Source organism: Odocoileus virginianus, chromosome 23 (genome assembly GCF_023699985.2).
Source record: "Odocoileus virginianus isolate 20LAN1187 ecotype Illinois chromosome 23, Ovbor_1.2, whole genome shotgun sequence".
Classification (NCBI taxonomy): Eukaryota; Metazoa; Chordata; class Mammalia; order Artiodactyla; family Cervidae; genus Odocoileus; species Odocoileus virginianus.
The window spans coordinates 42,907,864-42,930,979 of record NC_069696.1 but is presented as its reverse complement, the minus strand read 5'-3'; the positions used below and the strand labels follow the sequence as shown (position 1 = coordinate 42,930,979).

The following is a 23,116-nucleotide window of genomic DNA, read 5'->3' as shown; positions in this document are numbered from 1 at the left end:
ATTTGAAAAGCCGAGAGGCCCTGAAATATGGAATGGTTAGTTTTTGCAGGCTGGGTAATTTCACAGGCTAATGAGTGGGAGGATTATCCCAACTATTATGGGGAAGAGGCGGCGATGTCCAGGAATTAGGCCACTGCCCACTTTTTTGGCCTTTCAGTGGTTGGCCCTGAACTGTCATGGCACTGATGGGTGTCATTTTGCATATGCTAATATATTACAATAAGCATATATGGAGGCTCAAGGCCCACTGGAAGTTGAAGCTTTTGCCATCTTGGATCTAGTTGGTAGTTGGTTCTAACCAGTTTTTGTCACATCCTTTGGCTGTCATTCTTTTAATGGTTGTTTAAAGGTGAATGCCCCCTTCCCTCCAGTTTCATTCCCTCCTCAGAGATTTTACTCCCATATTCTAATGGGAAGCAGAGGGGTCAGTCTTCTGAAATTGCTTCAAGGCTGAGTAAGGGCATCAATCCTGCCTAGCCCTCCCTCATTTATTAAGGAATAAAACCATATGTAAAAATGTTGGGTACACTGCAAAGCAGGAATGGTGATTTTTAATGTGTAAAGCACCTACTATATGCTTGGTACTTTTTTCATCTACTGCACATCTATCTGTAAGGTGCAACTGCAATCACCACTCACCTCTCTATGATATGTCCTCCTTACAACACTATCTTCAGATCACTGGTATTTCAGATATTAGTTTCAAAGCAAGAGCCTTTAAAGATCAGAAACTACTAATAACTTGGCACACTCCAAGGTGCTTGATTAATAATTAATAGAGTCTTCATGAGTTACTCAGCTGATCCAGATGGACCCAAATCATGCTCTCTGGACAACGTGAAAATCCTATGTAGTCAAGCAATGGAACAGAAGCAAAAATAAGGACATAAATAAGAAGTAAGGACAGAAGGGGTAATGTGAGTTGTGTATTGGAATATCAGGCACAGTGAGTTGTAAACACTTCAGCAATACAGATGATGCTAAAAGCAATTTTCAGAAATAGGAGAAAGTAACTTTAAAAAAGCAGTCTTAAGAACAAAATAGGAAAACCTAAAAAAAAAGTTATCTTGTATGTAAGCTTTTAAAGGTTATATGAAGATCAAAATGGGAGCATCTTAAGATCTGCAAGATTTTACTTCAATATTTGAATCTTCAGTTCCTCGTTGCTCGACAAAACATTTCACAAAATTAGAAAATTAGTGAGTGTTCATATTTTATGTCTCATAAATTGGTTTTCGCAGCCACATGTTGATGGCAGGAATGACACAGTCCATCATCAATGTGTGAATGTCAGTGCTTTTCAAAAAGATATTACTGATAAACGTACTGACTTTAGAGGCCTGAAAAAGATGTGCACAGTAATAAGAATCATTTCATGCCTGGTGAAATCAGACAGTCCCTTATCAAAGTGCATTCCCAGCTGTGTCCATGTGCCCAGGCATGGGGAACATTTAGAGCAATAGAAACAGCTGGTTCCTTCAACTTTGTTTGAACATTCATTTTTAAAGGGCTTTTGCCTCAAATGAGAAAATGACATCTTTAGAACAAGGAAAACAATGTTTGTAGTTTTCTTTTTGAACTCAAAATATTAACCATTACCTCCCAAGGTCATTGATAGGCCCAAGTTTAAGAGAAAAGCTACATATAAAAAAAGCTTATAATACAGAAATGCCAAGGCACAAACCATTTCTATTTCTCTCCCTCATTTGCTCCCCTCTCCCCTCCCCGGAGTGACTTTCAAAGCATCCAATAGGATGTAACATATGTATCTTGGATGATCGGCAGCATTTCCTGCACTGACATCACAGTTCTGCAAGTAGGCTTTGCTAAATGACATCACTGGGAAAGCCCAGTTAGGGGGAGTCCACCCTGATACTCACTGTCACCTCATCTCTAGAGATGAGAACCGAGCACCTGCCAGAAGCCTGTTTCCCATCCTCAAATGCCCTCCAGTGCCCACAGGTAACCTGCATCCTTAACTCATCTATGCACAATGATCACTGGTCCAACCCAGAGGCACAGGTAATATATAATTACTGCATTAAGGTTACTCACTTACTGGTAACTTTCAAACTCTAAACCCATTAAACTTACTGAGTGCTCAAAGTAAAGACATGCTATTTCATGCCACATTTTTTCAGAGGAAGTCTGCTTTTCTCTAGCTGGCATTTAGAAGATACTTCAACGGGGGATTTTTATTATAAGTTGAGGGATAAGTGTTAGAAAAGAATATCTTTAAGGCGCATCTCTGAAAGCAACCAGGGAGAAAATCAGAAAACAGAAACACTGACCAAAGTGAATCAAGTGGAAATACTGTCCTAAAATATGAAACATTAAGCATGAAATATAAACAATATACTACAACTTTATTAGATTTTTCCATTTTAGTGTCTGGACTCAACTGTGGCCTTAGTAACCTATAACTTTAACATCTTCGGGTATCATAGTACATAGCACCTCATCTGATTAGGTGGCATAAGACTAGTCAACCTGTCAACACAGAGTAACCATTAGCATCACAGCTGTGGCCATTTGATGTTTTATAATAATTCAATTGCAAATGTAAAGATACTCAGTATTTTGTGGGGGTCCTCTGATGCTGTTTTGTAAGTTATTATTCAAGAAAAGTCTACCTGACCAGGCCTAATTAATGACAGAAACCAGCTGATGCCATTTTTACAGGTAAGTCAAAACTCTGCCTCATATTTACAACGACAAAGGTAACAAGTCTATGAAGAGTTATTTTCTTTTGGGTACCCATCCCTACACCTCCACACACGTCCCTCCTCTATAACTTGTCCCATTATCCATCTGTTCAACATCCTGCTTTGACCCATTTGTATACGCCAAGTAAGAATAGTATTTAGAAAAAAAAAAACAAAAGAATAGTATTTAGGGTTTTGCTCAGGGCAGGACAAGGCGGTGTAAGAGTGGATAAGTGGACAAAGTGACAGAGGGAAAAAGACATTCCAAAACCTTCCTATTTAATGGAACATTCTTCACAATACCTCACAGGCTGGAAACAGAGGCTGGTGTAAAGAACTTCATTCTGATGACAAAAGACTCGTGTGACTGAGTAAGGCAGTTTCTTGACTTAGCCTCACCCCCTAACAGATTCTTCTAAAAGTCTGTGGGATAATCAGGGAGGAAGCATATACATTTCTTTCCAAGTGGGGGCAACATGACTCCTTCCGGAAGGAAAGTTTACAACACTCACTCCAGAATTGGAAGCCGCCCCACCAGCCATCTTGGAACAGGCAGCTAGAGCTGCATACCCTGGAACCTGTCAGGGCTCGAGTCTGATGTCTGAAGAGCGTTTTTGTCCACTTCCACTTCAGGGAGGGTCAGTGGTGTCCGGTGGCCGTGGTCAGGGTTCTATCCTTTGATAACAGCAATTGGCCTCAGTTTAATGGCCTTCTTGCTGATTCCAGCATCATGGCAGGTGTTCACCACATCCGTCACGTTCTTATAGGACTCAGGGGCCTGTAGGGGTGGAGTTAAACATTGCAAAAGTCTACTTAAAATGGACTCTTTCAAAGTATTAATCTCCACTTGTAATTATAGAAATGTACATTCAAACAGCACTGAGTTGGGTTTTTTTTTGCCTATAAAATAAGCAAATATTTAAAAGATGATTAAGTTCAATGTTGGTAAGGGGGCAGTATGATAAACATTCTCATCTTGTTTTATATTTTTTCTGTATTTCTCTAAATTTTCCCAAAGAACATATATCATTTACATAGTAGGAAAAGTAGTAAATGTAACTGAATAAGGCACACACACCAATATCCAACTAAAGGGAAATGTACCAAATCATTCTCTAGTGGTAACTGTCTTTGGATGGTAGAGTTATTAACAATTTTGATTTTCTCTTATTATATGTTTCTATAGTTTTCAAAATTCCTGGAATGAACACATAATACCTTCACAATAAGGAAAGGTTATTACATTCACATATATAACTAACACTGTATTCATGCATGTGTACATGTGTATATATACATACACATACACACAGTCTGTCTCTGTGGTTTCTACTAAACCTCCCCACCCTCCTTTAGTCTCGCCACCATCAGAACAAACCTCTTCACACACACCTTTCATCTCCATGCCCGTCAGCATAGCAAGCTCAGAACTCTCACCGAATCCCATGGGGCTGTGTGCACATCCCTTTCTGAGAGCCCATCTCTCATTCCCTTCCAGTTTCTGAAACGTTTCCACTGTGACCCCCTGAACTCCTTTTCACTGAGTCAAAGGCAAAGAACTGCTTCCCTTCCTTTGCCTTCTTGTTCTTGCTGAAACATGGATCTACCCAGAGGATGTTACTTCTGCCTCAAACTTTCTGAAGTGGCAGCTGTTTTCTCTCCCAAACTGGGTCATGCTGTTAGTTTGAGAGGTGGGACAGGTGTCCCTGCTCTTCATGGCTCCTTTCAGATCATTTTCCCTCCTTTCTCCCAGTTCTGAGTTTTGCAGTCATCATTTATACCACCTACTACTCTTCCTGCTGCAATCATCTGCTAGAATCTGTTTCCATTGTTACTTGAAGATTTCTAGCTCCTGGGTCATCCTCAGTCTCTCCGGCTATAATTCTGAACAATTTCAATATCCAGGAAGAGGATCCTTTCAGTACCTGGTTTCCAAGTTCCTTGATTGCTGCTCCTTCAATGCTTACCTCAGCCGTTCAGTCCCAGAGTCATACCCCAGATCTAGTCATCACCAATGCTTACAACTCCCCCAGTCTCAGCTCCCAACATCCCAGGCTGGTGAACACAGCCTAGGTTTTCACCTCCAACAATCCTTTAAACCTCACGAGACCCACAATCTTTCTGCAACCCATCAATAACCTTGATTATCTTTCATTGTGCTGTACTTGCAACCCCGGCTAAAGGAAACTCAACATCTATTTCACGCCTCCACCTAGAGTTGAACGTAGCTGAAAAACACCCAATCACTGAATTTAAGTTCAAGTTGATCCTTGACACTGTCCTGCCAATCACCTAAATTTCACTAAGCCAATCACTCTCTCTCAAATGATGGTTTCATCACATCTGAGCTCCCAGCAAAGACAAACCCCATGAGATCTCACCTCCTCTCATCTCCTCAAGGATATTTCTATTAGCAATAGTAACAACTGCTATCTCTGTATACTGGCATACATTATGAACAGTTTTATGGTGCATACTTATCAAAATTTCACTTACCTCTTCCATTACCAGCTTGGGTGAGGCGACACGGATTGCAATTCCCATGTCTGCCAATTTGTCGAGGACGTCCTGGAAATCTAAATTACGTCTTGACTTTGCTCGGGACAGTGCACGGCCCTAGGTTGGGAAACGAATGAACTTCATTTATAAATTATGTTCAATCCCAGCAATTATTTAAACCCTTAGGATTATATGCTTTTTCCTTGACTTCTTTTCAAACTACAAAAAGAATTAAAAAACAATCTTTTCCTATTTCATCAACCTTATAATGTGCCTTTTGTTGTAAGATTCATCATATCTTTGTGGAAAACAAATTTGCATTTACAAAGCATTTTAAGATTCAGTTTTGTGTTTTTGATCACTATTAATTATCAAGTAAATACAAATACATTAATTTAAAATTGTAAATGGTAAGTCTATCATCACAAAACCTTTGTCTGTGATTTAAAACAGTTTCTCAGCCTTAGCACTTACTTACATCCTGGATTAGGTAACTGTCATACACACTGTAAGACATTTAGCAGAATCTTTGGCCTCTACTCACTACATGCCAACAGCAAAATTCCCCTCCCTGACTGTGACAATAAAAAAATGTCCTGAAACATTGTTGATGTGTGTGAGGGAAGATGATTTTGATCACTGGGTTAAAAACTAGGAGTTGAGAAGCAACTGCAAACAAGAAAGGGTCAGAGGAAAAAATAGTACAGTTTATATACATATGTGTGAGGGCCTGTCGGACTGAAAAGATATCCTAGACAATTTCTATTTTCCATTCCCATCACCAGCTAAGAACGTTGATGGCTTAGAAAAGCAGTTAGAAAACTGGTCTGGGGGCCAAATCTGGCTACTATCTGTTTTTGTAAATAAAGTTTTATTAGACACAGCAAACCCACTTGTTTATGTACAGTTGCTTTCTACTAAGATGGCACAATGAAATGGCTCCTACATAGATCCCCTGGCTCAAAAAGCCTAAAGTGTTCACTGTCTGGTGCTTTATAGAAAGTTGACCAATGCCTGGCTTAGAAGAGGCAATATACTGAAACAGGTGAGCAGTCTGCACATGGGTCCTGATTTGCAAAATCGAGCATCTCCTCCAATTCTTGAATGGATCTACCCAGTAAGGAACACATTGTGCTGACGGCTAGGTCTATAAATCACTGAGAAACACTGTGAAGTAAACTTGCATCAGATTGTTTTATCAGTTATGCTAGTGTGACAATTTCTCAATCTGCATTTTGTGGATTCAGAGTTGAGGAACAGTCCCTAGCCATACAATGAGCTCGCTAAGGTTGAGATACTTGGTGACCTCAGTATATATTACTAGACAGTATATATTCACTAGACAGTATATATTATGGGGATAAACTCATGTAGAAGACAAGACAGATCCAAACCTCAACTTTGTTAATGTTCAACCAAGGGCTTCCCTGGTGGCTCAGACGGTACAGAGTCTGCCTGCAGTGTGGGAGACCTGGGTTCGATCCCTGGCTCTCGAAGATCCCCTGGAGAAGGAAATGGCAACCCACTCCAGTATTCCTGCCTGGAAAATCCCATAGACAGAGGAGCCTTGCAGGCTATGGCCCATGGGATCACAAAGAGCTGGACACGACGGAGTGACCTCACTTTCACTTTCAAGTATATTTTCCCATCAAAATGCAAAGCAACGACTACACTGAAGAGAGCCTTTCAGAGTGAGCTTCTGTTTTCATGACTCACCGCTCCATGGCAAGTTGTTCCAAAGGTTTCAGTCATGCCCTGCTCAGTACCAGTAAGAACATAGCTACAGGTCCCCATGGTGCCACCAATGAGCACTGGTTGTCCAGTAAGCTAAGGAAGTACACAAATCAAACATGTTAACATTCAGAAATGCATGAACTTTCCATGCCTGAGATTTAAATTTCCTCTTGCACTAAAGGACTGTGGAGAAGCCTGGGCCTCTAAATGCATTGCTTTTAGAACTACATTAAGACAGTATTTTGATTCTTTGATAACTGAGAGGTAAGGGTAGAGGATGGGAGGGAAAATGTGAGGACCAGGAAGATAGAAGACAGACCAAAGGTAAGAGCAAAACAAAACTCAAATGTGTAGGGACGTGTTTTTAGGAAGAACCATCCTGAGCAAGCGTGGCAGCTGCCCTCTCAGGCTTGTTTCCTGATCTGTGAAATGGCTGGTTAAGCGTCCTTCTAACTTGATCACAGCCAGATATCAAAAGGAGCAGAGGAATGAAACAGACTAAGTTTAGTCTTAACCCTGTCTTCTAATACTTCAAAGGCCTTAAAAAGATAATCTTAATGTTATCTTAATGGAGCACAATATTCTCCATGCGGCATTGTTTAGACAGCACACTGCAAGCACAGATGAAGGGTAAAGTTGTGCTTCAGAGAAGACTGGAAATCACTGTTCTCATGGATGACAGACTGTTTTCTTTTCACAATTGCTGCTTTCCTGTTTAAATTCGTCCATATTTAGAACTGTCCAAATCATGCCCCCACTGCTTAAAACCACAAATGGCTCAGTACGTACTTGGTAATCAACCGCAATGAGCGGATGGTGAGGAGGGAAGGCTCGGGTGGACCCCTTCCTGTGTACTAACAGAGTCCGCTCCTTCCCGTCCACCACATGCTGTTCTACTTTGGCAATATTGTGAGAAACATCATAGATCACATGCAGGTCCAAGTCATCAGGGGTTGTGTTGAAGACCTTGGCAAAAGCCTGAGAGAGAAAGCTTAATGTTAATAGTGGCCAGAACTAGCTCTTCAGAACTTATTGATTCTGAAAGCTCTGTTCCTGAAGGGAGTGAGGGATCTAAGAGTTCAAAATTAACAAAATTATTAATCTTCATGCAAAGGACAAGAACTGACTTTAGACCACAGAGCAAGTTTCACTGAATAAACTGGTGGTCCAATGGCTGAGAATCTACTGGCCAGTGCAGGGGACACGGGTTCGATCCCTGGTCCGGGAAGATCCCACAGGCCACAGGGCAACTAAGCCCAAAGGCCATAACTATTGAGCCCACAGGCCTAAAGCCCGAGCTCTGCAACTAGAGAAGTCCCTCCAAGGAGAAGCCCGAGAGCCGTACTGGAGAGTAGACACTGCTCTCTGCAACCAGAGAAAGCCTGAAAGCAGCAACAAAGACCCAACAAAGCCAAATTTTTTTTAAAGAAACCCTTCAGGGAGGAAAAAAAGATTACAACTACTCTTGATCTCACTCTTCAGAGTGCTTCCTCCTCAGCCTTCTGAATTTTAGGGAACAGGACTTCCACCCTCTCCACTGCTCAAGGCAAATTCTAGGAATAATTATAATTTCTCTTCTCCCTACTCCTGATATCCTATTGAGTGAGCTTAAGGACATGACAAAAGCTTGGGCTCTGCCAATATTTTGAATATCTATTACACCAAAACAAAATTATATAGGCTTTGACTTGATTACACTGTTTTAAATCATTTAAGTTCCTCATGTATAACTAGGAACAGACAAGCAGCTTCAACTGTACCTGACGGGTTAAGAAGGTCATGGAAGAGCGGTTGACCCAGGCATAGTTCCCAGCCGCCGCCATTCCCTTCAGGTAGTCCTGACCCTCTGGGGAAGCGATCCGAGCACAAGCCAACTGACGGTCGTTGACTATGATCTTGTCTCTCTTCATGGCTTTTTCCATAGCTACAAGTGCATCTGAAAGGAGAGAGAGCAGCAAGTCCAGGTCAGCCAGCTTTCCCTTTAGAACTCAGATTTACTGCAGAAAGGCAGGCTATATTCAAAACCATTCTAAAAAGAAACAAGTAAAATACAGTTTTCCCTTTAAATTGTTTCTGAGCTCATCTACTTGTTGGTTAAGCTGTATTTATGGAGAATCTTCTGTCAGAGCTGTCTGACACAATGTATGTGGACTCCAAAGAGAACACTTGCTCTCTAGGACTTGTAAGGGGAATGGAGGTGTACAGAACTAGCAACATCATGGTCGAGTTACCCTTTTCCTGGCATGTGAATGAGAAGTAGTAAAACATGTATTACTATCACGGCTTTTGGAAATAATTTTCAGTGACTTAACCTAAAAGAAATGGAGACAAATTGCTAGATCTTCTGCATGCAAATCGAATTTGTGATAAACTGTAGAGAAATACTCAGTAGAAAGTTCAGAAATGTTAGTCAGTGCTCCATACACCTGCTAGACAAAATACCCAAAACAGGCCATGTTGGGACAAATCATTAAATTCCCACAGAATGAAACGTACATTCAAGGATGAACCATAATTGTAATTCAGAGTTTATAATTTCCATGTGCCCATATAACTTATCCTATATCCATAAACCCTTTCACACATCCTACGAACCATCCAAAACGACCTTTATTTCTCTACCTCCTGCTTTTGTTTATGCTATCTTCTGGTCATGAATGTCCTGCACATATGATTGTTCAAATGTTGTGTGTCTATGAAGTCACCTCTAAAATCTTATTACCCAAACATTTTGTCTCTTCCATAGTATTTTACCAATTACTATCTTTTGTCTTTAGTTTTTCTTTTTAATAAACATGACATCTCTCTCGTGAGATAATCTGACGGCAGAGTCCTTGCTATTTCAACACTGAATCCATCATAACACCCAATCTTAATAAATCTGCATCTATCATAAATTCTATAATTTAAGATTTTTATTGCTCTTTCTTGGTCAGACAGTAACAGTAATCTGTAAAGTAAACATAAAAAGTGGAGCTTTTACAACACCATACAAAATAATTATTATTCTCATTTTTTTCCAACAAGCAAGTTAAGGTCTGGTGAAGTTAATTTGTTAATTTGCCAGTGAGGAGAACGAGGGTAAAAAACTACAAGTACACTTTCAGCACTTTATCCCTTAAACTTCTATATGGTTCCCCATAAAATGTACTTTTTAGCACCAAGCCAAAACTTAGGTCCAGAATATACCTGTGGCGACTTGGTGGCCCAAGCCTCTGCTTCCACTGTGGATCATCACACACACCTGTCCCTTATGGTCAATGCCCATTTTCTTAGCAGCATACTCGTTGAAAATCTCATCCACAACCTGGATTTCTGCATAGTGGTTGCCTGCTCCCAGAGTCCCCAACTACAAAAGTGAGAATGTTTGATAAAACAGCAGCCACTCTGGTTTGAAAAAATCCATTTAAAAAGCAAATAGGTAAGAACAATCAACAAAAAGATAACCACACACAGTGTTTTATGTAATGAAGAAACTTCTAAGCTTAGAAAGGTTTCATTTATTTCAAGTAGTATTCCGCACAATTAAAATAGTATACAGCAGTTCCTGCAGTTTACTATATCATTATTTGCTTGAGGTACAACACATTTAAAGCTTCATCAACCTAAACTCAGACCGTCAAATGGCTCACAGGACAATTTAAACATCATGGAGAGAATGGTCAAATTTTGGGATGAACTCTGATGAATGCTGACTCTTACACAACACATCGCTGGAAGGATATATCCCATAATTGGAGCTAATAGATGACTTAGGGACCCAGAAAATGGCAGTGCAACAAGAGTCTTCAGAGGTTGCCTAGTTTTAACTTTTATCTCAATTTTCAGCTAAGAAAACAAGACCCTGAAGGCAAGAGACTTGCCTAAGGTCATAGTGAATTAGTGGCAAAGCTATCACAATTTGCGTAAATTTCAAACATCTGGTATATTTTTATCTCATGGACACCACGAGCTGACAAGATATCTGTTTCCAACTTAGATGCTAGAAAACTTTCAGCCAAATCTGTAGATTGTCAAAGTTTCTACATTAAGTAATTTTGGTATACATTTTAAGTCTTATAATCATATTTCATTTTTTTCCCATTCACTTCTAATTCATGACACCCTGTTTTACTTTATGAATATCTGCAAGCTCCTGACAGCTTTTTAAAAGAATAAGAATGAAGCATAAATAAATTTGTGTTGCTTTCAATGTACTCTGAAAAAATCTGGGGATATACTCTCCACACATGGAAGACAGACTTTTTTCTCCACCCCCCCCCAAAAACATGAAAAAAATGAACGTTTCCCCTCCAAAGTGAGTGTTACCTGGGGAAGGCCTCTTTTTTTAGCTCTGGCTGAGACTTTATTGGGATCAGCTTGCAGCATCCTTCCATACTCCTCACAGTGCTCCTTGTCCTCTGCCCAGGCATAGCCTTCTCTCAGGGACCAGTCCACACCCATCTCCAAGGCCTCCTCCAAGTCTCTGAGTGAGTAACAAGGTGAAGGTCACTTCACAGCCAAGGCAGATCAAAACCTAAGAATGACCACATCTCAAACGGCAGAGGAAAGCACTACATTTATTGCCTGTGCCTCAGGCATTGTGTTAGACATAGTTCGTGCTATTAGCAATTCTAGTTTTTTGAGGAAAGCAATTTCATAAATAATTGAATATTAAAGTACTAAATGCCACATTGGAAATGATTATAATTCACATTTGTACAGCCCCTCATACTTTTCAAATTTTATTTACCTCTCTGATTCTGAATTCTATGATGCAGTGATTAAGCAGCCACAGAAAATTTATAACTATAACCAACAACCATTATCTACCATCAACTTTACCACAGTTAACACTAACTTTTCATAGTAACTTATGAAAAATTACAAATAATAAATAAAGCTATCTCAATGTCCTCAGGCAACATAGGTTAAATTTTAAGGTTTATTCCTGCCTTCACAGAAGTACTACCAAGCTTTACTGTATCTGCATTTTGAAGTTGAGGTGTATACACATTAAACCCCTAGAAGGAAAAAGCTCTCATCTTCACCTAAGGTCCAGCCTCTTTCAAAATACTATCAGGAGCAATTACAGTGATCAATGTGCCCTCCCCATAACAGCTCATTCCAAACATTACCTATTATGACAAAATTCCTATCAAAAATATTTGTAAAGATGCTTGGAATTTACTAGATGTTCCAAGCATGCTTTTCAAAGTGGAACTACATGTCAGGGACCACATAAAATCACAGAATAAGCATCTTCCAAATGTATCAGTTTTACTCTAAGTGTTTTTTTGGGGGGTTGTATTTTGCTTTTTGGTAAATAGGAGTTTTATATAACAGGAAATAGCTAAAATGTTTTAATATTGATGTCTGTACATGTATCTGAATAGAACACAAAATTCACCACAAACTTTAAAGATAAAACAGAAGGTATTAAAGAGGAACACTTATTAAGCATACCCTATAAAGTGTAAGGTGGACAGTTTTACACGAGATATGACACAGTATATCAATGGCCACTAAAAGGCCACTGCAGTGTAGTCTTACATGGAATTCTCTACTTTGGAAATACATGATGTTGTAGGTGAAGAATAAACTCAGGGCTATTACCCAAAAAGGAAGGTCGTCAATAAATACATCTTCACTGACAAAGGACAGTGGTGTTCAGAATATAACCTCTGAAGCCAAAGGATCCTCGATGTGAACCCTGACTTTACTTATTAGCTTACTATTATCTCTTTAAACCTCAGTATCCTTTCTTGTAAACCAGGGAAAATATTAGCATTATTACCTACATAAAATGATATACACATCCACCACCACACAATGCTTTGCACATAGGAAATGCTCAGTAAACATTAGTGGATATTATTCTGTTTAGAACTGTCTGTCAAAGGCTGTCACAATGAACATGAATTGACTATGACTAATGTTTCTAACAAACGTTATGGACCTCATGCTTAAAAAAATAACTCATTACACTTCCTGAAAAGTGACTGAACAATCCCTGTCTCCTAAACGTCCTACACTGAAAATGAACGTGAGGATCATGTGGTTATCATCTCTCATTCCATACATTGGAAACTTTTGTTCTTACTTGGCATTCATTGGGATGACACCTTTTGACCCCACTCCCACAGGAATGTGGTCAAACATAGCTTGGGCAAGTTGCTCTTTCACAGGCTGAACATCACTTTCATCTAAATTGGTTCTCAGCAAGCGGACACCGCAGTTAATGTCAAATCCGACACCACCTACAAAATAGAGAAAAATTAAGTTAAATATTAGCAAAACCAGGTGGTTAGGCATTGTTACCAGTGGTTACCCACTATGAATAAAGGGTTTAGAAGATAGCCACTCTTAAAGATAACTATGTTTTAAAGTAGCTGACAAAGTAGCTCACAACAACATAATTTAAACACATACTAAAGGTACTCTGTGGGCCAAGGAGGCAAAAATAACCATAAGTAACATTTAGACCAGAGATTAAAATGTGAATTATGTGCTGCTCTTTTTTTCTCTGTCACTCTTATCAAGGGTTCATGAATTCTATTAGTCCTTTCAAAGAACCAACTTTTGACTTTGTTGATCCTTTCCATTGTATACGGTTTCATTAATCTTGCTCTTATTTCCATCTTTCTCTTTTTGGGTTTAATTTGTTATGCTTTCTGTTAACATTTTGAGATGGATACTTTTATCATTAATACTGTAGCCTTTCTTCTTTTGTAATCTGTGCACTGAAGGCTGTGTATTTCTATCCAAGGATAGTATTAATAGTAACAATTTTTAGACAGGTTATTTTAAAAATTATCATTAGTTAAAATTATTTTGTAGTTTCCATTATGATTTTCTTGACCCACAGGTTATTTAAATGCATACTGCTCAATTTATAAACATATGGGGTTTCTTCTCCTTAGTTGTTAATGTTCATGATTTCTAACTTAACTCCACTGTGGTAGGATACTACTCTTTGTATCAGTGGTTCTTAGGTATGGCCCAGAGATCATTTCAAGTCTTTGGGATTAACTGTATAACAATGCTAAGACATTTATTAGCCTTTTAAACGCATTCTCTCTACTGTACAGTGAAGTTTTCCAAAGGCTACATGACATGTGATAACATGTTTGCTGTGAGGCATAATGAAACATGAAAAGTGTCCTTATGTGTTACTGCTTTAAACTTTTTCAGTTTTAATTTCCAGTAAGGTAAACATCAATAAAAGCCTTTGAGACCAACCTTCAATAATTTTAAGAATGTAAAAAAGTCTCAAGTCTAAAGTTTGAGAATTGCTACTCTGATTTCAATGCTTTGAAATTTGAGACCATCTTTGTGGCTCAGTACATGGTTTAGTTTTGGTGAGCATTCTATGTGCACTTGAAAAGAATGTGTATTCTACAGTTCTTGGATGCACTATAATGTGGGTACATATACAATCACACACATATCTTAGAGGTTACGGTGTCAAGTCTGTAACAGAATTGTCCACACCATTCGTGTCCTTAAAGACAAATCTCCCATGACCTCAAAAGAAAAACTACAAGTGCTAAACACTGGGCGCATGTACCTGCACTTTTTCTCTGGATCTTAGCCTCACAAATTCTTACTGTCTCAGCAGTTTTCTTATGGTTTCAACAGATGTGTTTTGGTTTTGTTTTGAAAATTTTACACAGCTTTTCTCATTTTTCTTGGCAGAGGATTGCTCTAAAATGATCCTGTCCACCAAAACTCTCAACACATAATTTATACTTTCATCTTTTTTTCAGACTCTGAGAGCAAAGATACTACTTCTGGTGTGAAGTATTTTCAGTGAAAGCATACCAGAGCAGAAAAGAAGTGTACTAGAAGTGGATAATACCGATGATAATGAGAGCAGATGCTTATCAAGTACTTCCTAAGTGTCTAGCATTGTACTAAGTATTTTAGCACAGGTTAATGCATTTAATCTTCACAAAAATATTATGTCATAAGTAATATCATTAGCTCTAATTTGCCCAAGAGGTAACTGTGACACAAAGATGATACATTACCCAGGGAAGTGTTTTGGTTTGTTTTGTAGCCAATGTCTGAATAATGCATGGCACAAAGTAGGAGCTCAAATAGTTTTAAATAAATACATGCTTTATTTGATATTTTAATAGCCTCCAAGTGTCCACATTTAATTCTCTCAGTAAATGAAGAAAAGAAATGACAGAACACGATGAGGCTGACATGCACACACAAAGCAGCCACCATCTATTCTAGAAAGGCTATGATTCTGAGAAGCTACATGCCTGACAGCGGACGTGCACAGTGGCCTTACCTGGGGATACCACTGCTTCGGGGTCATTCATATCAAAGGCTGCCATATTTCCAATAGCAAACCCATAACCTGAATGGACATCAGGAAGACCAATGGATCGCTGAAAGAAAATTAGAAAAAGAAATACAGCTTTCTCCACCTGGGACTCTGACTGCCTGACAGATCTCACTCTAAAACATACTGGGAATTAAAACCTTCCCCAACTCAAGATTCTGTTTTCATGAAATCTTCTCTATTGGTGGAAATTGGGTATAAAAATTCCTAATCATAAAGCTAGATATGGCAGGAAAGACTTTTTACAAAGTTTGACCACTGGGATTTTCCCAGTGGTCCAGTAGTTAACACTGTGCTTCCACTGCAGGGCGCATGGATTTGACCCCTGCTCAGGGAACTAAGATCCCACTTGCAGTTCAGCCAAAAGACAAAAAAATCCACAACCTTCCTCGCCCCCTCAAATCCTGACCATTAACTAAGAAAACTGAAAGGAGAAACGCCTCAGTACAACACAATATAGGAGAACCACACACTAATTTTAATACTATTACATTTTAAAGATGATGCTTAGACATTGACAAATTGTGGTCATGTCAGCTTGACAGGAGAGAAATGCCAGATTTACAAACGCCCTCCATGTTTAAGAAATCAGACAAATGTAACACATTTGATGGAATGAAAACTGTACACTGTCTACATCTGGGGTCTAGGGAAGTATCGTGACTCAGAAAGAATGAAGATCACAACACGGTAGGGATATATGTAGATACCTGAACACTTCCTTAAATGTACAAGACACGTCTCTTCATTTCTTCCCCCAAGTGCTGAACATAGTAACCTACATCAAGACCTCAAAACATGTGGCTGGATTTAACATCTACCCCTAATGGTGAAATCTGAAATGTAGACTTGGGTGGGGGCCCCACTTGTACCATCCATTTCTGTCCCCAGCATCACCACCAGCCTCCTTTTCCAATCATATCCTCAATAGCTATATTGTGCACCTCTCTCCCTTCCCTCAGTCCTAACCCTATACTTCTTTCCAATCTTCCTCCAACATTCCTCTTGAATGGGGCCACACTGAAACTTTCACTGGTGGTACACTAATACAAGAATAATGTGTACAACAAGAAGAAACAAGAGAACAAAATCTACTCCAAAGGTTCTCAAACACTTACTGATTCTGGCCAAAGGCAACGAGAAACTGAGATATTACCAGGACTCAATTATTTCTTTAAATTCCACAGTTATTTCTAAACGTTTGAGGGTCACTGTCTAGATGATACCACTATCAGCTAGGCATGGCCATTCACCTAGTCAACGAACTCTCAGACTAAAAAAAAATATAAGTGAATAAAGCTCTGAATGTGGACTCACATGAACAATCCCAGGCAGGGCAGCCACATTGCCAATTTGTTTCATGGCTGGCAGGAAGCCACCAACACCTGAAAACAAAATTTCAATATGAGAAAAGTGAACACATTTGATTTTTGGCAGGAATATAGTCAAACTTTCCCAGACTGGATTAAATGAAGGGGTGGTGCTTAGGACTACAACAACAAAGTTTTCATGAGTGTGTTTGAGATGAAGTGGGAAAGAAGGCAGCACACACACAGGACAGCATTGAGGGCAACCAGACTAATTACAAACAGGCCGTCAGTCTTCTGTGCAGACCATGAAGGTTGCCTGCAAATACTGTACTTGGAGTTGTAAAACATAATCACTACATCTTATGTTGTCAATATAAAAAAAGCATTATTTTAATTGTTCATAATATTTATAAAAAAAAACTAGTTTTACTCTAAATGACAAAGGAGGGCAATTAGGAAGTGTTGCGAAAACACCGCATGGAGAGTCAGGGGATCTGGGGTTGTAATATCAGCTCATCATTTTAGACAAGTCAGCATGCCCTGGTGAGACAGAGGTGAAATTTATTTTAGGTTGTTGACCTAAAATAAAAGGGTTAAAACTAGACTTCTATTTCACCACCATCATCAGAATGTTATACATTTATCTCTATATCTCCTGGTAGTCTTGCAAGATAGGTGTGATAAACTCTTTTTAACAGATTAAATAACTGAAGTTTAGTGAGACTAAAGGTATACTGACTTTGTAATTAGACACAACTGGATCTGAATTCTGGTTCTGTTACTGAGAAACTATAGCCTTGGACGAACTAAAATGACTTAACCTCACCGAGCCTTGACTTAAACATCTGTAAAATGGAGATATCTTCCTCTTAGAGTTACTCCAAGAATTACACACCATAAGCTATGTAAATGCCTGTACATTTACACAGTAAGTGCACAGTAAATGGCTGCTCTTATCGTAACCGTCAGAGGTTAGGTGCAAAACCAACCAGGTCTATCCAGCTAAAGTGCTTTCTATAACGCCAGGTGGCCAAAAATGTGATCACAAATAAGTAACAGGCTTTTGTCTCACTTCAAGTCTTGATCATTCCTTGACAATACTTTTGCATTTTTAATTATTTGAGTTACCATTTTCAGGCCACAAGATACACACTAGTTGTACTGCCACATGTAAAACTATAATTTACGTACCACCACCTCGACAGGCATTCCTTAATTCTTCAAACATTAATTTTTCCAGGGAATCATTCACATAGAAAACTCCTTCAACCTGGTATCAAAGAAAAGGAAAAATTATGTCAGAGCACATGGACCTGATATATAAGTACGGGATAGAATATAAACACTGCAGACAATATTTATTTTGCTTTACTCTTCATAAAACACTTTCACACTACCTTTAATAGCAGAAAACTTCTTACAAGATATTCCCATCTTTAAATATATCCTTAAAATGTATTTTACAATGTTCCACAAATTATTTTGTTTATTCTCCTACTCTCATAAGCCACATTTAAAAATTCAACAGGTAAAATATTTTGTGTGCATGTGTGATTAAGAAAAGTCTTCCAACAACGCTCTCACTAAAGCCAAAGGTCTCAGTATTCTTGTGCTTCTAAAACATCAGTAGGTTTTGTAAAAAGGAATCAAAAACTCAGATCTAAACATACAAATGCAAACATCTGAGCTAAGCATACTTTTTCTATGTCTAAGACAACAGCACACTACACTTTACTGTCTTCTGTTCTGATTTACAAATCTGTACTTATATAAACAGTGAATAAAAAAAAAGCTTAGTTTTACAATCTATGTAATTTTAAGAGAATAAAAAAGCTTGATGATAGAGGCACACACAAGACAATGGAAGAAATAATTATGTAACACCAAAGGCAAGAACATGTTAATCAGAGATCAAATATTATGAAGGATCTGCCAAGAAGTGAAGAACCAAAGACTTAATCATCTGAACAAAGAAACTGATTTATCAGAAGGACAACTTCTGCATCTTACCACTGGGAGACTAACAATACCAGTTGATAGAAAATGTCTCCAGCACAATTTTCTAAAGGGTCACATCCATTATTCACCATTTACTGAGGACTCATTATGTGCAGGCACTGTACTGGACAGTAGGGGAGATACAGAAACTATGCAACGTTGTCCCTTTGTGTAGCTTCCAGTCTAGTTTGTGGGCCAGACTAGAACATGCAGAGTGTGCAAGGAGGCAAGTGCTGTAATAGAAGCACCGAGTTCTACAGAAAAATATGATGTAGAAGGGGCTCAACAGTCTAGGATGACGGCATGGGGGGGCTTCATAGTTTGTTCCCTTTGTGAACACGGAGCTTGCTCTTTAAAAACAAAAGACATTACTGGTACGGCAACATATTTAGGAGCTGAATGGAAAGATGACATAAAGATGGGAGAGAACTGTTTTTAAGGAACAAAGAGGAATTTTTAGTGCAGCACATGGCTCTGGTGAGAGGAATGGAGATTAAGAGAGAGATGAGAATTCTAAGTGTGAAATTCGCTACTCTTAAAGAGAATGGGAATTCCACACAAGCCTAGCATAAAGGTCAGTAACTTTTTAAGAGCAATATATCAACGTTTCAACTTTCCATTCCCAAAAGAGAGGTGGTAGCAAAGTGCCGTTTAAATAGTTAATGAGACGTGCTGAGCAAAATCAGACTTGCTCCCATGCAGAATTAGCAGGAGAGTGTGAATTAAAAGTTAAGCCAGAACTGCTGTCAAAACATGACAATGTGCGTCACAATCCTCTTAGGATGGTCATATGTTTTTTTTATTTTCTACTCCATTCAGAGAACCGGATTTCATAAAAAGAAAGTACCAAGGGGAAAAAAAAAAAAACAGAGCAAAAAGGAGGTTTATCTATGGGCTTTTCCTCCCCTCAGCGTCTAGCTAAGTGCTTTGCTCATAGGCGACACTCAATAATGATATTGAGTTAAAGAGTGGAGTGGCTCTCAAGAACTTTTACCAAGACGCAGAATCACAAAGCTTCAGTACACATGCAGGGTATCTAAAGGGATTTCAAAACCCATTTCAGAACATATGCACCAAAACCTCACAAATGCTTTCTTTCTTCACTTTAATGAAAGACAGTAATCACAAATGGCAAGGAAGCCCCAAAATAACAGAGACCAGGTTTTCAAACCCTCTAGTATCAGGGTCCCAAGTCTCCGTTGGGAATACATCATCCTGGTAGACGAAGAAGACACGAACTGTACACCATGTCTTAGCTGAGCTTCTACTAGGTGAGTGAAGGAAGCTGTGCAACCGACTGACCCTCCAGGCCCTACTGACAGTGCCTGTGAAAAAGAAAACACCCCGCCCTGTGACCTTTCTCGTCTGTTTCGAGAAGCAAGACTGTTCTATTAAAACTCCGCCTGTCAATTAAAAAAAAAACAACAAAACACCCACCCCACAAAGAACAGTACAGTGAACTAAAAAACTTGGTAGAGTGAACACAGGTCCGTAAACGTTACATAAATGACCAGCATGACTCAGAGGAGCGGCGTTCGGCCCAAGCAACTCCACTCCGGATTGGCTGACCACCTAGTGGAAGACCACTGCTGTCTCCAAGACTCAAAACGGCTCGTTTATGAGACTTCCGTGTGAAAACGCTTTACAAAGGCCAGTTTCGTGTTTATGTGGATGCCCTGGAGGCATTCCGCCTTCTTCACCCTCACCGAGCCGGGACGTCTCCACCGGAGACCTTGGGTCCGCACGGATAAAGAACTCACAGGCCGGAGGGGAACTTGGGGTGGACGCCGGGGACCTGGCGGAAATCCGTTGGCGGAGGGGGCGAAGGCGGCCCCCGCGCGCTAGGGGTCTGGAGGGGTTGGAGGAGGCCCCGCCCGGTGGGCTGGGAGGCGCTGCGGACCCCAGCCAAGGGCCCTGCACCCCCGCCTCACCTGCATGTTGGGCACGAAGCCCTTCCTGATTCTCCAGCAGTTCTTATTGATCTTTTCCAAGAACTGCAGCTCATCATTATAACTGCGACTCATGGTGGCGAAAACTCCCGGCTTGGCTGTGAGGAGCCACTGGCCGCGTTGTCCCGCTGGCTGAAACACCGCCTTCCGGTACTCAACGCGCAGGCGCGGCCGGTTCCGCAGCAGGGTGGGCGACGGCAAGCGCCGAGGCTCAAAACTTGTATCAAACTTGTATCAATCGCGCGCGAGCTCTCTCTCTCTCTCTCGTATCAAACTTGTATCAATCGCGCCAGAGCTCTCTCTCTCTCTCTCTGTCTCTGTCTCTGTCTCTGTCTCTGTCTCTGTCTCTCTCTCTCTCTCTCTCTTCTTTACTAGACCATCCTCTAGCGTTTATCTTTGTGGATGTTAACTAGTCATTTTCTTCCAGGCTAAAGCTAACCTAAATCCAGTCGTTTTTAGTGTGATCTAGTTATCTTTCTTTTTGGAAGTGCTTTTCAGCACTGAAAAACGCACTGAATCTGGATCAGGTCCAGTTGTTCTAAGGAATCCATCTGCTTGGAGTTTCAGTTCAGTTCAGTCGCTCAGTCGTGTCCGACTCTGCGACCCCGTGGACTGCAGCACGTCAGGCTTCCCTGTCCATCACCAACTCCCTCAGCTTACTCAAACTTATGTCCATCCTGTCTGTGACGCCATCCAACCATCTCGTCCTTTATCGTCTCCTTCTCCTCCCGCCATCATTCCCAGCGTAAGGGTCTTTTCAAATGAGTCAGTTCTTCACATCAGGTGACCAAACTATTGGAGTTTCAGCTTCAGCATCAGTCCCTCCAATGAATATTCAGGACTGGTTTCCTTTAGGATGGACTGGTTGGATCTTCTTGCAACCCAGGGACTCTCAAGAGTCTTCCCCAACACCACAGTTCAAAAGCCTCAATTCTTTTGAGCTTGGAGTTTACACCCCACAAAAGCAGAGACATTATTTTGCCAGCAAAGATCTGTCTAGTCAAAGCTATGGTTTTTCCAGTAGTCATGTATGGATGTGAGAGTTGGGCTACAAAGAAAGCTGAGCCCCAAAGAATTTATGCTTTTGAACTGTGGTGTTGGAGAAGACTCTTGAGAGTCCCTTGGGCTGCAAGGAGATCCAACCAGTCCATCCTAAAGGATATCAGTCCTGAATATTCATTGGAAGGACTGATGCTGAAGCTGAAACTCCAATACTTTGGCCACCTGATGCCAACTGACTCATTTGAAAAGACCCTGATGCTGGAATGATTGAAGGTGGAAGGAGAAGGGGACGACAGAGGATGAGATGGTTGGGTGGCATCACCGACCAGATGGACATAAGTTTGAGTAAGCTGCGGGAGTTGGTGATGGACAGGGAAGCCTGACCTGCTGTCCATGGGGTTGCAAAGAGTCAGACACGACTGAGCGACTGAACTGAACTTAACTGAGTGAGGGAGAAAGAGATATTTGCAGCTGAGAAGGAGAAACATTTAAACAGATACCACAATGGAAATTGTGTAATGTTTCAAAATGAATTTGTGAACACATTAAATACTTTTGTCAGAAAAGAGCATTCCAAAGAACGAAACATGACAGTTTATCATTTATTCCAACAACACTGACGAGGACATCTGCTGAGGTCAGAGAAGCAGTACAAAGATGAGTAAATGGCAGCCGTTACGGATGTCTAGGGCTTCCCAGCCTAGTCTTCTCTGATGACTAAGTACTCTTTGAACCTGCTTTTATACACACTGCCTCTTCTTCACAGTAATAAGTGAGCCTTAAGTGTTTTCTATTTCCAATCCTACCTCATGTAAAGAACAGCAACGTTGGAATCAGAAAGGCTTGGATTGAATTTTTACCGTTGCTGTTTACTAGCTTTGTATGATAAATCTCTTTTTAATAATTTTTGTTTCCTTTTCTATAAAATGGGATCATAATTCTTCACAAGTGGCCGTGAAGATTAAACACTGGGTAAGCCCTCCAGTGAACAGCTGTCTTCAGTTCCCCTACTGGATTGTCAGCATCACAAAAGCAAAGTGTGGATTCTATTTCCTACAAGTGTGGATTCTATTTAGTTCCCCTTTCATCCTCTTCTGCCCCAGTTTCACCCCATTGATTTGTTGCTCCAACAACATTAATCTATCTATGCTTTATCTAGTACTCTACATTGTCATTTCATTTAATTTGGGAGAGAAAACAGCCTAAAACTTAAAGTGATACAATTTGTAGAGTTTCCTGCAATCACTGTTTCTCTCCAGACACATCTAAGAGACAACATATTCCCTTTTTAAATCAAGTTTTGAAATCTGTACAAGCTCAGTTGGTGGTAGTATTAAAAACACTAGGGAATTTCCTGATGGTCCAGTGGTTGGAACTCTGCATTTCAAGAGGTCCATCCCTCATCAGGAAAGTAAGATCCCACAAGCCAGAAGGCCGTGCAGCGTGGGAGAGAAAAAAATCAAACAAACAAACAAACAAACAAACAAACCCTTAAGGACACTGCACTCTCTTCTTACCTGTCTTATTTTATTACAAAAAAAAAATCAGGGACAAGAAACTTTGCAAATGAAAAGGCAAAAC

At 40.0% G+C, this 23,116-nt stretch overlaps 1 protein-coding gene across 1 annotated transcript; it reads right to left on the bottom strand.

Annotated features, from left to right (window-relative positions):
- Window positions 1–2,345: 2,345 nt before the first annotated feature.
- RTCB (RNA 2',3'-cyclic phosphate and 5'-OH ligase) lies at window positions 2,346–20,691 on the bottom strand. Its single transcript, XM_020910722.2, has 12 exons — window positions 20,516–20,691; window positions 17,778–17,856; window positions 16,594–16,661; window positions 15,223–15,322; window positions 13,021–13,177; window positions 11,247–11,403; window positions 10,128–10,287; window positions 8,699–8,874; window positions 7,728–7,916; window positions 6,921–7,031; window positions 5,202–5,321; window positions 2,346–3,483 (listed from the first exon to the last, which is right to left on the bottom strand). The coding sequence occupies exons 1-12, from the start codon at window positions 20,606–20,608 to the stop codon at window positions 3,376–3,378; spliced, it is 1,518 nt and encodes a 505-aa protein (XP_020766381.1). The 5' UTR covers window positions 20,609–20,691; the 3' UTR covers window positions 2,346–3,375.
- Between the last annotated feature and the right edge of the window lie 2,425 nt (window positions 20,692–23,116).